Source organism: Triturus cristatus, chromosome 5_2, assembly GCF_964204655.1.
Source record: "Triturus cristatus chromosome 5_2, aTriCri1.1, whole genome shotgun sequence".
Classification (NCBI taxonomy): domain Eukaryota; kingdom Metazoa; phylum Chordata; class Amphibia; order Caudata; family Salamandridae; genus Triturus; species Triturus cristatus.
In genome coordinates, this window is record NC_140588.1 from 701,004,483 (window position 1) to 701,021,988 (window position 17,506).

Genomic DNA, 17,506 nt, shown 5'->3' on the forward strand with positions numbered 1-17,506 from the left:
AACAATCTTCTTCCCCCTAACATCAGGACAAAAGCAAAAAAAAAAAATAGATGTATATATATATATATCTCTTCCTATCTCCCACTTGAGGAGTCCAGATCTTAGCCAGAACTTCTTCCTCCATAGGGATTTTCCTGGAATATTACATTTGATATCCATATATGTTAATTACCCCAAGTATAGATTTGTGCCTTACATGATGTTTGTGCTGCATGTAATCTTTTACCATTGTTCCCAGAACGCCTACAGAGCCTTGTCCACTCTATACTAAACCTTTTAAATAAATAAATCTTACTAGCTTGACGGATATGAGAAATCTAGATTCACAGGTAAAATCTTAAAGTGTGAAGCATGCCTTCATCAGGCTGGACTTGACCTGTAATGCAGAAATCATTATTTTATAATGATTTGATTCTGTAAAACTTCAAAAACTACAGTTGATGGACAGAATGCAGAACAATTTCATACATTCACCCCAGTACAGAGATCTGGGCCTAAATCCATGGTTTTTTCTCACCATGCCATTCCAGTTTGAATCCAGCCATATGCAAATCAGTCTTGACCCTGTTCCTCATGGGAACAGTCCAGCCCAAACTGCCTAGCCAGGTCCTCCTTGGACTGGAAACAAGCATCCTAGGATCTGTTTTGGGGTTTCACCCCTCTTCAGCCAGGATAGCTTGATTCCAGTGGCATGGAGAGCATGTAAAACTTCAGCCTGTGTGCTCAAAATTTTATTACATTTATCTCATTAAAGATATATGCACCTGAATGAAAAGTTAGCAACCCCATACACAATGTCTTACTCTTCCCCTAAGAACATTGCATATCTTGCGACGGTATAATGTGGACCTATCAATCCCCTCTCTTGGCCTGAAAATGCCATTTAAATTATAGATACCCTATCTTCACACAACCTTGCTATCTTGTGCATCATGGCAACATGGCACAAGGACTGGCACAACTCTCCTATAGCCAGTAACATTCCACATGGCCATTCTATTCCAGGGCATATTAGCCCCGGTACAGTAGTGGCTATTATATGCAGAAAATGTTTCACAACTTAGAACACCCACGATCTAAATGTGGCCGGTTTTAGCACCTCGATCTCTGTCACTCACCTAACAATACAGTTGCTATAATGCTGCTCTATCTACCCCATACCACATCCACAACAATCATACGTGAATTTATCAAGCTTATCTCTGCCTTCTCCACAGAGAATAAACTCTCTGTGATATTAAGAAATATCAATATTAATTTAGAGAACTTAAATGATGGGAACACATCCAAACTGAACTCCCTCCTAGAAAGACTGTGGCCTTGCTGAATCAATAAATGTTCCTACATATATTTCTGGTCAAACCTTGGTTATGGTCTGGGATTTACCAGATCTTCTCCACTCTATCCATGCTACTCCTTAAGCCTGGAAAAATCAGTCCTACATCAAATTTTATTTCTGTATCTCCCTATAAATGGAAGGCACACCATAAACTACATATCCTACGAAGACCTTGACGTAAATTTCTGAATTGGGTTACTACTTAAGGTCTAATAAAAGTATTTTCCTCTCATCCTTTCCCATCTTCTACAGAGTCTTGCTACTCATAGTATATTGTAGATAAAGTGTAGCAGACTCTATTTCTCTGGAAACTAGCCTTTCAAATATATATACGTAAAGGGTTACCTTTGTTTACCCCTGCCTTGTTACATAAACTCATATTAAAAGTTAGGCTGTAAATGGCGCTCCCAGCATTTCACAGAAACTAATTCCCTCTATAAAAGTATGTTTCTTATCTGAAAACAGCCCATTTTCACTGCCTGCTACAAACATTACTTTGTTTGTATTTTATCTGCAAAAAATAAACAGAAACAAGTCTTTATACTCTTGAATATTTGAATACCACCATCTTTGCCTCGTTACAAACCCTGTTTATTCGCCTGACTAATTACTTAGCTGATAGAATTTAGCAAATTCAAGACACTAGATGGGTTCACCAATACCAATGCTGATGAATATATCACTGCTCCTACGCACAAGCGGTCTAATGTTTAAAACATCTCTTCCAAGATCTGACTAAATTATTAGGACATGCAAATCCAGCTCTTCCTTAGATCCAGTCCCCATCATTACACTCTATTCCTGACCTCTCAAATAAAACAAGAGATGATTAATCTCTCTTTAACTCCTGGCAGAATTCCAATGGAACTAAAGCCTGGTATAGTTAAGCCTCTTTCAAAAAACGAATTTGGACCCTAACATCCCTTCCAATTACTAATCAATCACGGAGCACTGAATTGGACATGACCGTTGTCTTAGATCATCTACTGATGACTACAGACTCAAGCAATGCCAGCGCTCTGGTTTTGCTCCTCGACCTGTGGGCAATATTTGTCACCATGACTACCATAGAAAATCATTCTTTTCTGCTTGGTCATCCTAAATTTTTCCCCTTATTCTGAACCCCATGTTTGCTTTTTATCTGTACCCTTTACCCCTGCTAAACAAGAGTAAAGTGTCTGTGCTCCCCCATTAAACATGGTTAAATTATCTTACCCATGACTGGCTTGTTTATTTTGCACTAAGACCCTAGTATATGATTTATGAAATACACCAAGTGCCTGGAAGTTAAATGCCACCTGTATTCTGCAGCACCTTGGCGCCATCAACAAACCTGTTTGTCCAACCTTTCTAGATAACCCTATTTGATAGGCAGAAAACTCAGCTTTTAAACATGAATAGGTCACCTCCAAGTACACCTTGTCACCCACAAGGTAGGGGTGTCTGATATTTTAAAGTGGGACATGTGCAAAATTAAAGTTGGTATGTTCTTTCAGTGACTAGACCTCCAAAAGTTATTTTCACTGTCAGGGCGGTAGCTGTATCCTAGGGGTCCCAGAAAATCTCAAAGTTTAAATTATAAACTTTATTCTGCAACTTTTGATAGGAAATCACTAAAATACCAATTCAGTAACTAATAGTTAATAAACACTTTAATATTAGGCAAAATAACTATTAAAATGTTCACTTTTCCCAGCCTGGTTCTCCTGAGGCTAATTTGCATTAGCCTGCCAACAGCTGCCCAGCCAGTGTTTGACTTTAATGAAGTATGAAAACTGCTTCCAGGTCAGAACAATGCCTCCGTTCTGGTGACAGGATAGACTGGGTGTTGGAGCATTTGATCCCTGTCAGCCAAGGAAGGACAGTTGGGGTAGAGCCATGAACTTCATTAATTGGAAAGGGAAAGAGGTGAGGCCTGCCAATTCATAAGGAGAGACCTTAAGATGAGAATGCCTTTGTCCCCAAGGTCCACATTAGCCAGTCTAATCTGAAAGAGACTATTAGTTATAGATTCCTTACCTTAGAATTACCGCCAGCCTGTGCAGAAGCGGAGAGAGCGGTACCCTTTTGCATTTTTTGACTAAATTTTTTCGACCTCTTTTTTGAAGTCTCAACGACTCCTGGTGCACAAGGATGTCAATACATCGACTGGGTTTCAAGCCTTGTGACTCCTGTCACAAGCTGATGTCAGTCACCAATCCGCACCTCGTGTGCCTTTGGTGCCTGGAGCGCAACAACAACCCAAAGTCGTGCTCCAGGTGCCGGGCCCTGAATCCTCAGTCTTTGCAGGAGCGGTCCTAAAAGCTTTCGGAGACCCGGCAGTTGGCTCTGCGCCGTTCGAGGTTCTGGTCGAGTGGAAGGTCGTGGGACTGATCGCGGAGCTACCACCACCATTCGTCAGCGTAGTCTTCGCCATCTGGTAAGGCGTAGTGCAAGAAGAAGGCGAAGAAGCATTGTCGTTCTTCGCCTTCTCCCCGTCTGTCAGCGGATTCGATGCGGGACACGAAGGGTCATCGTTCTCTGGCTCCGCCCTCGGAACCTGCTGGGACGGCTCCGCGCTTCCCTCTCTTTAGGGGAGCCGGAGCGTCCCCTGCCCAGCTTTTTTACGAAGCCCTCCATTCCATCTTTAGGCAGCCCCACTTAGCCGGCGCGCCTTCATGCCCCGCGGACTCTGCTGGGGGCTCTAGGCCTTCAATGGCGGCGGCTCCGGCCTCCGCGCCGCAGGGCCCCTAAGGATCCAGGCCTGGTTCCGGATCGGCGCCGGTCAACCTCACGGTACCTTCCCTGGAGCTGATTCCTGTGACAACCGCTACTCCACCTCCTGCGCCGGTTGCGCCCCCGGCCGGCGTCGACCCCAATCTCCTTCTCGACTTAGAGACGGAGCTGGACTGGTGTCGATCGATGTCAATACCGGTGCCGGAGGGTACTTTTGTACCGCTGTTCTTTCCTACCGTTCCTTATCGCCCTGAATGGCAGCCAGAGGAGGGTGAAGAAGACTGGGAGGGGTCTGTTGACCCTCTGACAGACCAACTTGAAAAGTCGGACTGGAGAGAGGAGTTGGGTGATGCCAGTGGTCTGGATATCTCCCCAGACCTTGGTATCCTTTCTCCCCCTACTGTGGCTAAGGAGGAGGGAGCTTCCTATGCTGTCCTGTTCGACAGGGCAGCTGAAGCCTTGGCATTGAGCTTCCTATGGTGGAGGTCAGGACTAACCTCCTGACTGAGGTGCTTCAGCCGGTAGCAGCCTCTTCGGAGCCCTTGCTGCCTTTCAATGAGGCCCTTACTGACTAGTCCTTCTGGGGTCCTGGTCCAAGCCCAGCGCAGGGGCTCCTATCGATAGGATGATTGCCCGATGCCACCGCCCGGCCCTGGGCGACCCACTTTTCCTCTCCCAACACCCTACCCCCAAGAGCTTGGTGGTCGAAGCCTCATCCTCAAAAGGAAGCGCTTTTCCTACAGCTCCTCAAGATAGGGAATCCAAGAAGCTGGACCATCTTGGGAAGATGTTTTTTTCCACCAGCTTAGGACTGTGGTGGGTGAACACCGCATGTCTCTTGGGCCGTTGCACACATTCGGTGGGGGGCACGGTTGTGCAAGTGCTGCCACAGTGCCTGGAGGAGGCCCGGGCCGTGCTCACCCGCGCAGTTGCTGAGGGTCGAGACGCAACAAAGATCACCATCCGGTGTTGGCTGGATACCGCCGACTTGCTGGGTAGGACATTTTCCACGTCGCTACCCTGAGGCGCTACACCTGGCTGAGAACCTGTGGCGTCTCTGGGGATGTCCAATCTATCCTTTTGGACATGCCCTTTGATGGCTGTCGCCTGTTTGGCGACATGGCGGACAACGCACTCGAGCGCTTCAAGGACTCTAGGGCTACGGCGAGGTCTTTGGGCCTTGCAGCAACTTCTCGCTCCATGCCGTCTTTTGCCCCTTTCGTTGCCACCCAGAGCCACAGGGCTGCACAAGCCACCCAGCCTCTGCGTGGCCGGGGACGTGGGACACAGCGTCATGAGTTCGGAGGCCAGAGGGCGGGTCAGTCCACCAATGCCCCCCCTGCAGCTGCCTCCAAACCTTCCTAGTCCGACTTTTCAGGGCCACCAGTTGCCAGTGGGCAGCAGCATCCGCCATCACCTCCCCCACTGGCACAAAATCACGTCGGACAGGTGGGTTTTGCAGATAGTCCGAAGGGGCTACTCCCTCCCCTTCGAGTCTACCCCTCCCTCCCTCCCTCCCTCCATACCACAAACACTCCATTGCATGTCGGAGGATCACTTGGCCCTTCTCCGTCAGGAAGTTACAGCTCTCTTGGCCAAAGGAGCTGTTGAGCGAGTCCCTGTGCCAGAAGTAGGTCATGGTTGTTCTTCCTACTACTTCCTGGTACCCAAGAAGGACAAAGGCCTGCGTCATATCTTGGATCTCAGGGACGTCAACCGCTTCCTCCGGAAGGAGATGTTCACAATGTTGACATTACCTCCGGTCTTGTCTGCCCTCGACCCTGGAGAGTGGATGGTAGCATTGGACTTGCAGGACGCATATTTCCACATCCCTGTCCTGCCAGCCCACAGTCGTTACCTACAGTTCATGGTAGGCCACGAGCATTTTCAGTTTACCATACTCCCCTTTGGCCTTACCAGCGCCCCTCAGGTGTTTATGTAAGTGGTGGCGGGGGTCGCAGCTCATCTGTGCAGATCAGGGGTTCCAGTCTTTCCCTATCTCGATGACTGGCTGTTGAAGGTGAGCTCCCCCCATGCTGTCGTCTCCCACCTCCAGACTACTGCGGACCTCCTACACTCGCTGGGGTTCACTATCAATGTGCCGAAATCACACCCGATTCCCTCTCAGAAGCTCATTTTCATCAGAGCAGTTCTGGATACAGCGCAGTTTCGACTTATCCTCCCGAGCAGCGAGTCTGGGATATTTGGGCTATGAGACTGATGTTTCAGCCTCTATCCCGGATTTCGGTGAGAATGACCCTGAGGCTGCTGGACCTCATGGCCTCCTGCATCCCGCTGGTTGATCATGCCAGGTGGCATATGCGGGCTCTGCAGTGGGACCTGAAGTTCCAGTGGGCGCAGCATCAGGGGAATCATTCAGATTGCGTCCAGATCTCGGTGGGCACTGCACACCAATTGCAGTGGTGGCTAATGGACCACGATTGGGTCAACGGCAGATCCCTCTCCCTTCCCCAAACAGAGTTTACAGTGGTGACAGATGCGTCACTCATGGGATGGGACGGCCACATGGGAGAGGCGGAGATCAGAGCCCTCTGGTCTCCGGCGGAGTCCGGGCTCCACATCAACCTTCTGGAGCTCTGTGCAATTTGTCTTGCACTGAAGGCATTCCTTCCTTCTGTCAGAGGAAGGGTAGTGCAGGTGTTCACGGACAGCACCACCGCCATGTGGTAATGCAACAAACAGGACTGGGTGGGGTCGTGGACCCTATGTCAAGAGGCTCTTCACCTTTAAACGTGGCTGGAATATCAGGGCATGTCCCTGGTGGTTCAACACCTGGCAGGTTCTCTGAACGCTAGGGCAGACAAACTCAGCTGCCGGTGCATGATGGATCACAAATGGCGTTCACTCGGAGGTGGTGCAAGGTCTCTTTCAGTAGTGGGGAGATCCTTGGTTAGATCTATTCGCCACTGAAGAGAATGCGCATTGTCAGCAGTTCTGCGCGTTGGAGTTTCCAAGGCGGCACCCGCTCGGTGACGCCTTTAGTCATGAGTTGAATTGCATCCTCCTGTACGCCTTTCCGCCTGTAGCACTTCTGCCTAGAGTGCTGAAGATCAAGCGCGACCGGACCCAAGTCATTCTTGTGGCTCCGGACTGGGCACGAAGAATCTGGTACCCCGAGCTCTTGAGCATGGCATCGATCCTCCGATCAGACGGCCTCTTCGGGAGGATCTTCTGTCGCAGCAGCAGGGGACGGTCCTCCACCCGAATCTATCCAGCCTCCACCTCCTTGCGTGGAGATTGAGCGGCGACAGTTGACAGCTTTCGACCTTCCTCCCGAAATCTGTAATGTCATCTTGGCAACTACTAAGACATTATACGCCTGTAGATGAAACAAATTTGTGGCCTGGTGCACAGCAAAGGCTGTGCATCCCCTTTCTGCCCCTCTTTACTCAGGTTCTCCTATTCATACTTTCTTTGGCCCAACAGGGCTTCACTCTGGGCACCCTTAAAGGCTATCTTTCGGCCATTTAGCCCTTTCTTTACCTTCCTTATCAGCCTTCTCTTTTCTAGTCCCCTATTGTATATAGGTTTCTTAAGAGCATCACTCATCTCTTTCCTCCTATTCCTTTCGTAATGCCCCAGTGGGACTTGAATCAGGTCTTAACTTACCTTATGTGCGCTTCCTTCGAGCCACTACATAATTGTCCTCTCAAACTCTTGACTTTAAAATCTGCTTTTGTGGTCACCATCACCTCTGCTCGCTGGGTGAGTGAGCTTCAGGCTCTATCTTTGAAACCTCCTTTCCTTGCTGTCCATCCGGACAAGGTTGTCCTTCACACTAGGGCTTCTTTTCTACCCAAAGTCGTTACCTCTTTCCACATAGGACAGACCATCACTTTGCCCACCTTCTTCCTGCCCCCACATCCTTCCAAGGAGGAGGAAAGACTCCACCGTCTGGATCCAAAACATGGGTTATCATTTTATCTGGATTGCACAAAACAATTTCGGGTGGACGATCAACTCTTTTTTGGCTATCTGGGTGCCAAGAAAGGTCGGGCCGTGCAAAAACGAACCATCTCTCGATGGGTCATCCTTTGCATTAAGATTTGTTATTCCATGGCGAAAAAGGAGCCTCAGGTAGGACTGCGTGCCCATTCCACAAGGGTGATGGCAGCCACAACTGCTTTAGGATGTGGAGTCACCCTCTGGGACATCTGCCAGGTAGCCAAATGGGCATCACTGCACACGTTCACTAAACATTACTGCCTGAATAGTCAAGTCCGGAGAGACGGCTTCTTTGGCCACTCAGTTCTCCAGGACTTTCTGTTGTGAACCTAGTTCGCAGACCCACCTCCAGGGTTGGTATTGCTGGGGTATCTATTCTAAGGTAAGGAATCTTTAACTAAAAGTCTCTTTCAGATGAACAAGTTACTTACCTTCGGTAACAATAGATCTGTAAGAGACGTATATTACTGTCAGTGACCTAAGAGAAGCCCTAAAGGACTGGACGTCCGTCAACATCTTTACTAGGTATTTCTGTCTTGATGCTCAGGTCCCCAGGGAGGGCCATTTTCCCAGCTCAGTCCTGCAGGATTTCCTTGTCTGAAGTCTACACCTGAGATACTCCACTTTTGAAAAGTGCAGCTTTGCTATCTATTGAAAGATGACGAATCTATGTTTAGAAGTATCCATCAGAAGAACAAGTTACTTGCCTTCAGTAAAGCTGTTTCTCGTAAATATTCCAACTGCAGATTCTTCACCGACCCACCATCCCGCAACCCCTGCAGCTCCGTTCCCCCCATCATTCTATCGAATGCACTCCTTAGATTTAATAAGGTTCAATGTTAGATTTGGTACACGGTCAGTTCTTAATCTGTTGCTGAGGAGTTGTGTCTAGGGGCAAAGTGCTTTATTGAGATCAGTGTATAGGGGGTGGCACCAATATTTGACTCTGCGCTGTTATTTCTGACAGCGAAATGAAGCTAACACTGAGACCAATTGCACCAAATTTCGGCACATGGAAGAAATTGCTCAAAGGTTTCCTTTTCAGTCTTTCGGCTGGGGGAATTCAAAAGAAAGAGCATTACCAAAGGTAAGTACATTTTCTGTAGCAGCTTGTGAAGTTATCACCTGCTGAGTTACATTCCGGTATCTGTGAGATAGCATTTATTTGAATTATGTTTATACTTAAAATGTAATAAGCTAAATAATTACCTAACTTCACTTTTTCAGAAGAAAACGACAATATGGGAGAAAACATTCTGCTCACACCTCCAGAGAACTTGGACCAGGACGAAGAACCAGAAGAATCAGACTGCTTCTTATTTGAATTCTCAGACACACCATTACTTCCCTGCTACAACCTACAAGTGTCGGTTTCCTGCGGGTAAGTTCATAATTTATGTGACACCATTGCAGAAGTGGAACTAACTCCTGCTATTCACAGCATCGTGAAATGATTTATAAACTTTAGCGAAAACTTCATAAAGAAACAAGTTATACATGAACCAGGCCAGTGAAAGGCTAAGGAAAGAATTTAAAAAAGACCTACAGAGTGGCTGATGTTGGGGAGTTTGGTGATGACAGCCATATGAGGGTTAGGGGTAAATGTAACTGAAGGCACTACTTTCCTGTTCTAGTCTTCAGCAGTCACAGAATATATCAGAGGTATATAGGACCAGATGTATCAATTTCCCTCTGTAGGCTCCTCTTGGTGTTCCGGGGTAGTGGCTCTGTGTTTCCCTCTGTAGGCTCCTCTTGGTGTTCCGGGGTAGTGGCTCTGTGTATTGCTTAGCGCTGGGACGCTCAAGGGCAGCCATGCGCTTTAGAAATCTCTTTTTCATTTCATTTCATTTTCATTTCATTTCATTTCATTATTAGGAATAGCGATTACCTAATTGCGATTTTCTGTGAATCGCAATTAGGAAATCGCTATTCCTAATAAAAGAAACTCAGTTTCATTTAGCAATTCCTAGTGGGGCATAAATCGACCTACCTCATGAATATTAATGAGAGCGCAATTTACGACCCATTCGGAATCAACGTCATCACAGGGATGGTGGCCTACAGAGGTCATTAGACCACCATGTCTGTGATTGCTTTTAAATAAAGCAGCCTTTTTTATTGTATTTATTAAATGCATCCCATTTTACTTAACCTCTTCTATGCCCATGACGAGATAGTCTCGTCATGGGCACAGCGCAACCGTGCTCCATGACGAGACTATCTCGTCATGAACCCCGCCCGCTAATGCAACGCCCGGCACAGGGCGGGGAAAGGGCGGGGCACTGAAGGGGTTAAAGGAAATCCAAATACCAAATTGTTATTTAGTCGCAAACCAAAAATGTGATTCGGTAACATGCTACCAAATAACAGTTTGTGTTTGATGCATACCCAAATCCTTTTTTCCGTTCTCAAACGGGCCGATTCTGTGTATCGGCCCGTTTGTGACTGAAAAAAAGCTTGATACATGTGGCCCCATGTCAGCATTTGAGATCTAAGAGGAACTGTTAATTCCAAAAGCAAGAGCTTACTAATGTGGAATCTTCTACAAGTTAATGTGGAATATCGTCAGCGTCATCATCTCCACACTTAAGGTCTTTTTAAATGTTTTGATTTCATTTGTAATGGTCATTTCGTCTAAGCTTGTGACACTCGTACCTTTAAAATAGTCTTACTCCCAGTGCCATTTTTAGAGCTAGCCTGAATAGTGCTTTGGCACCATTAAAGCCAACAGAGTTGTAATTGTGTTTTACCCCTTGAATCTTACATAGATTTAGAAGCTGTTCACAAGTATGCCATCTAATGCACAAGTATGCCATCTAATGATACAGCTCAGAATAGTATATATCTAAAATGATTCACTGTAATGTCAACCTGTAACCTACGCAACCCCCCTCAAACAAAATAACACAGTCCTGTTGAGCGATTTAAAGCATACGCCTCCTTGTGCCAATTAAGTTATTTCCATAATGTAACTTTTTCCTGGTGCTATTTCTAATCTAATCCAACAGTTCAGGGATCCCATTCAAACGAAAAGGTTTATTCCATGTGCCACTGGATGACTAGATACTTACACCATTCTAGAGATTAGAAAATCGTTTGATCAATATTTAAACCCCTCTAGATATAAGTTTTGTCATTGATTAATTAGGTTTATCTGAATTGCAGTCTAACAGCTAGTACAGTGTAATTGTGTTAGATTCACTTTCCCTGTGAGGACACTGTGTTGTTGCTTAATTCAAGAACACAGTGCTACTCTCTTGTCTTGTAGCCTAGGTTGAACTCACAGAGACACACAGGGACTGGAACAGGAAGCCTGGTTTACTTAAAACCATACATTGAGAAGCCAGAGCCAGCAAGTGGCAATACAACAATAAACTATCAGGATTTTAAAAAGATTCAACATTCAGCGTAGTGTGTGCAGACTAAGGCTGCCAGTTTATTATTGTAATTGATGTGAGTCCAAACGCTACAAGAAATATTTGACAGAAAAGGTTAACTCTAAAGCTTTTTTTCTGGTTGATCAGATACATGGTTGCTGATGCTTGCAAGGAGCAACCATTACATTGGCTTACCTACTCAGTGTGTCAGAATAAATGGACATCTTTGTTTACCATACATTAACTAGAATTCAAGATGTTTAAAGCTTGTTACGTTATTGTTGTACTATAATCTGTTGGTTGCTCAGTGTGTGCTGTCTCAATGTTAATGTGGATCTAATTTATAATATACTCCTGTAGTAAGTTGTTAAAATTTCATAAAGGTAGGTAATACTCTATATTTGAATGACCACCACAAATTGCAGAGTATACTTTGTGGTACATCTTAGTTCATTTCGGTTTAGAAACCACCCTATATCAGGAGAACATATTACTGCTTTTAGAATCCTTAAAGAATTATTTCATTTTTCTTTTAATGCTCCAATTAAACTTTGGATTTCCCCACCATTTGGTTTGGATTAGTGTTAGATATCAAGAGAAAAGCAACATTAAACAGATGCAGGCTTTATTAATAGGAGAGCTGTTGTCAAACTCTGCGTATTGTGGAAACTCTCTGTTTAGGAAAAGTCCGACATGTTTACATGTGCACATTTTTTCAGCTTTAATTTATATCTGGAATTGACCTGAAGCATTATTTATAGCAAACGTTTATTTTTAGCACAGGTATAACAACATGCGCTCCCTCTGGATGATATAGATTGATATAGATTAAATTAAAAACAGAAGTACAACTGGATAACTTCTCGTACACCAAAGGTTTAGAATTCTCTGGTCCACCCCAAGCCTTTTACTCCAGCCCAAACTAGGCCCACCATTTCCCCCGTATCTTAGCATGCTTTTGAGGACATCCCCATGCGGAGTATATTGGCTCCTCGTTTCTCACATAACTATAACCACCTTCTATTCCGCTGGGTGGACAGTGGTCTTCCAGTATTTGTTGATATCTCTTTTGACAATCAGGGGCCTGAGCCCCATTTTTTTCAGTTCTCATGGGGACCCCTCAGGTCATCCAGAATTCCCAACAATGAAACTCTCAGAGAGACCTTCACTGGGTGCTCCAGGACTTTTGGCAATGATGTTGAATAAATGCGACCAATAGTCCCACCCAGTAATAAAAACAGACATCTGGCCTGACAAGTCTACCTCTGTATGTCAACTGAACACATTTACCAAAGCGATCCTGGGAGGCTTATTCGCCCATAGGAACCTACGCATTATGGTCACCAGTAGCCAGCTCTGGGGGATCGGATGTGGGAAGTTCTGGAGTGTGGATAACAAGCGCGGGAGGATTATCATCTTGAAAAGAGCCACCCTGCCAATAAGGCTGAGAGGCAGTTCAGTACATCTATCCATGCCCACATGGCCTTACAGAGGAGAGACTGAAGATTCAAGCTCCAGTGTTATCTTGGATTCCCAGGCCATGTGCACTGCCAGGTACTGGAAACTGAGGTGGCGGACTAGTGCCAGATGGACTTTTTGGATGCATTGTTGTGTACTACGATGTGGGATAAAACTGCATTGGTCCGGATGGACCAAGCGTGTGACTACGGGGAGGAGTCGCCCTGCCAGCAAAGTTTTGTCTGTGTGTTTATAAATGAAATTGGGCAGTAGGGTGAACATTGGTCCAAGGGATAGCCTGGCTTTTGCAATACCACAATAGTCGCCAGGTCTATTTCCTGAGGGAAATGGCCCTTGTCTATCGACTCTAGGTACATTTCCATGTAATACTCAAGCTGGAAGCCATCGGGCCCGGAGTATTACTGAAGTTGAGGTCAGGAATGGGCTCGCCCACCTACTTCAGTGTTATCGGCTTGTCAAGGGCAACCCGTTCGGGGGGGGGTCGGGTGTGGCATCGGCAATCAGTGGCGATTCATCTCCTGTGCCAGGCAGCGATTCATAGCGTAGAGGGATTTGTAGTACTCTGCAAATGTGGTGGCTATCTTGGAGGCCTTTGTCATCACTGTCTTGAAGCTATCTGTGATACTAAGAACCACTCTGGTCTCCATCTCCTTGGTAGGTAGCCAATACAGGAGTTTACCTGGCTTGTCTCCATTCAACACTCATCTGGTGGAGGCCTCCCAGTGCCAATGAGCTTCCTCAGACTCAGTCTCGCAAGGATTGACAAAAAGCTTTTTTGAATTTCACCTGAAGTATCATTAAAGATTTCCATAGCTCTACAGATAGTAGTTGTTACTCTCTGCGTTCCACATTAACCTACTTGATTTTTGGTGCAATGCTTGTGTGCCCAGGACATTGTATGCAGAGGTGCCAGTACAGTGATTGAGTATTTTCATAAGTGGGCAACATTAAAGCCCATGGGTCAAAGTGATGAGGAAGACCAATTCCATGGACACTCTTAAATACACAATTTTATAGGAGTGTTTCCAGAATACGACATTCAGTCTCTTAAGATCAAAGGGTTATTTCATTTATCTTTGTCAACCAAGGAGGTACTGTTCTATCAAGATGCAGGAGGGAATCAAAGAGGAGGAATAACAAATCTCAAAAATTAAAGAGCAAAAGGGAACCTTACAGAGTATTACTTATTGCCCTCACACACCCCTAGGGATGTCATGCTTCATAATTGGGTATTGCTCCTCGTCTGGCCCCACGAAGGGTCGCTTTTGCTGAGATCTTTTGCCGTTTTTGCCATATAATGGAGGATGTAAGTGCGAGGGTGTTCTCAAAATGTGGGGTGGTAGTATATGAGGAAATGAGGAATAAAACTGCCTTGTAAATACCAAGCGGATATTTTAATGTGGAGGTTCTCCTGGCAGGATTAAAAGACCAAAACTGGTTAGGGCGATTGTTGTGCGTAATGTGCCCAAGTAGCTGTGAATTAATCAATATAGTGTAATTTGTTGAATATGTTGCCCGCCTGATGGTCTTGACCGGATCCACGGTACTTCGTCTGGACCAATACAACCTACCCAACACCTATTTTGTGATGTATTATGTAGGTTTTCCGCAGCGGTAAAATACCTGATCTAGATGTAGAGAAATGTATGATTGTCCACCCTATGAATCCATAAACATCGTCCCAACTGGTTGAAACAGAGGTTAGTGCACTGCTGCTAAATTGTTCCCGTGCGTGGAGTACCAAGGACCTACCCTCCTCTGCTCGCCGGGATCAAAAGATCCCTGCGAGCAGAGGAGGGTAGGTTCTTGGTAGGTCATTAGCAATTAGCAATTCCTACTTAGACCTCATGGAATAAAGCCAACAACGTGGGTGTTTACCATATGTCTTTTCGGAGATGGTATATCTACGCAGGTAAGTGATTTATTGATACTTATGGAGGCAAATGAACCCTGTTATGAGCACTAAACAGATGTGGTCTTTTAAAGCACTTCACAGGGGGCCAGTTTCTTCACAGGATACAATCCATGTAACCCTATTCCAGCACGGTCTAAAGTAAATTTCGTTCAAGGTACTGGAGCAACCATGACACATAAAGGTTGTTTATGTTGGGTGCCCACTAACATCTGTGCACAATTCTGATTTCAGAAAAGCCATAAACTACAGGGAGATCATCCAGTGGGGATACATGATTGTCCAGTCCACTGGATTAAAAACAAAGTGAGCCAGAAAAAAGTATAAGAGCAGAACAGCACAACTTTTCAAAACCATGCAGAAGACTGTTGTCCCAACAGAATGGCCATCCCAGAGTGTTAGCAAGCTACTCCTGGTCAGCTGATTTTGTGTCACATAATTAAGTAAGTCTTCAAGAAAGGCATTCTCAAGACATGTATCAGGTAGATAGACACTATCAACAACTTAGGGTTTTCAACCTGCATGTCCATGTGCCACTTGAGAAGTTTATGATCCATATGTGCCATTAACTGGGACCCAAGCAAAATATTGTTTGTAGCATGGGTGGCTGTAGAGACACATGCTCTGCTCACTCCTGCAATCTAGTGTTGGGATCAGGTGTTTGTAAGTTGTTTTTCTTCGAAGAATTGTTTTAAGTCTAACTGTGTGGTGTGGCTCCTTCCTTAGTTGGCAATGCACATGGGCATCACCTCCATTATTGGATTGTTTTTCTCAGCTATCTGATTCGGGCATGACCCAGCGGGACTCCCGGATTTAATGTGTTCCTCGTTTGTGTTTCAGGTCCTCATGGTTTCCACTCCCACCTCTGAGGACTGTTACAGCGAGTATCACTTACAGTATCGCTCCACTTCAACGTACTGTGAAGACTGTTACACTACTCTTAGTCTCCAACCCTCGGAGCACCCACGCCTGTCTGGGGCTTTGTGTCTTCAGCCTTCCGTCTACAACATCGGAGAATGTCTATGCGTTGTAGGTGAAGGGACAGACACTGTTCAGGAGATGTCCGCAATGCTACTCTAATTATCACTGGTATGACCTCCAAACCATATGTAATCTTAGTTCCCAGAGCAGAACAACGCAGAGTGTGCTTCTTGCCTCACCTTTTGGTATAAGAAGACACTTCATTATCACAGATACAGATGCTGGGTCCACATCAGGATGCACCAGAAGAAGCCCCAGATATCTTCAGGGAACCACACCCCTCTGCACTGAGGAGGAAGAAGACAGAGCCTTTAAGCATATCCGCTCACCAGGCTAGAGGTCATCTGCTTAAGTGCATCCAACGCAAATGGAGAAGAGAAAGAAGGCACTCCATTAACTTCAGCTTAGTCCAGTCCTCCTTCAATGACTACACCCAGACGTGTCTATAGTTGAAGCTGAAGCACATGACAAGTCTCATAAAAGACTGAACTCGGAGCCAGAGCAATGCTCTCTCTCAAGAGTCAGTCATCCAGCCCTGTGCACATGAAACACCCACACTCTGGGCCTTCACCGCCTTCGGACTCTCGTTGGCATCTAGGAAAGGCATCGGAGCTGAGGAGGTATCCTCCAAATGACATTGATCCCCATCGGCACCTCAGATCCAGTGCCTCCTTCTGGCACTGAGAAGCCTTGACACCCTTCGAGGGAGAAGGCAAAATCCACGCTTGCACCATCTTCGGTGTTGACTAAAGCATCGTGGTCTAGACCTGCTTCCACAGCCAGCTCGGGCGACTCCCAGAGGCTAGTCTTTGAAAAGCTGCAAGAGCACCTGAGTAAAAAACAGAAGCGGCTATTCATTAACCGTTGCACTAGGAAAATTACTCCCACTGTATCCCCCCTACACCAGAGAATGCAGGCACCTTGCCAAGAAAAGGGTGTGTGCCTTTGAAGAAGAAACTGCTCCACACATTCATTCAAAGGCCATTCCACCCCAAAGAGGTTCAAGGACACTGCTACTGACACTCATCCTTTTATTTCTAATTCCCCTCCTCCACCATCACAGCCTCCACCACCACTAGCCCTGTCACCTTTGCCATACCTCAGATGTCACTACATTCACCCTGTGCACCCTTCCAGATGATTACGAGTGTTCATCCCACTCTCACCCGATAGATGGCTTGATGGAGGCCTATGACGTTGACCCACCTGGGATCCCGTTTTAGATCATGTCCTTATGAAAGTTGACACCTCCCCACCTCAATGATGCTACCACCAGTCATTGGCAATACAAAGCACATTTGACTATAATTAGGTAGATAATCCCACCCGAAAAGGGAGATTTCCTTTGTGAAACACTCTTGAAATTAGAGTGTTCTGTGTAATTGCGTTCTATGGTCAAGAAGATGCTGATAAAGCACTAATCCAATGCAATTTTATGTCGAGCAACGCACCATTGTCTGGGAATTGTTATTGTTTTTGTCTTTTTTCATTTAATAAAAAGATTTGAGGGAAGAAAAAAAAAAGATGCTGCTGAAAACAGCCTAACATATTTGCTGTGCCGGTCAAGGCCAAGGTGGTTATTCTCAGAGAAGAAAAGACATTCAAGCCCTCTCCATCAGATCCCATATACATCACAGGTCTTGTACCCCCCATACTCTCCGGTGGTGAAAACCGTCTGCTAGCAGGTCCCTGCGCAAACCACAGATGCTATTTAAAAGAAACCTACCTGACCCTCCC

General features: G+C 45.8%; 1 protein-coding gene across 15 annotated transcripts in view; it reads left to right on the plus strand.

The window, feature by feature from the left end:
• BCORL1 (BCL6 corepressor like 1) overlaps positions 1-17,506 on the plus strand; it is a 1,042,621-nt gene that overhangs the window by 997,087 nt on the left and 28,028 nt on the right. For all 15 annotated transcript variants that reach the window (XM_085607780.1, XM_085607776.1, XM_085607781.1 and 12 more), the window contains one exon: positions 9,248-9,401. In XM_085607780.1, coding sequence (XP_085463906.1) covers positions 9,248-9,401 — 154 coding nt within the window. The remainder of the gene's footprint in view (positions 1-9,247; positions 9,402-17,506) is intronic.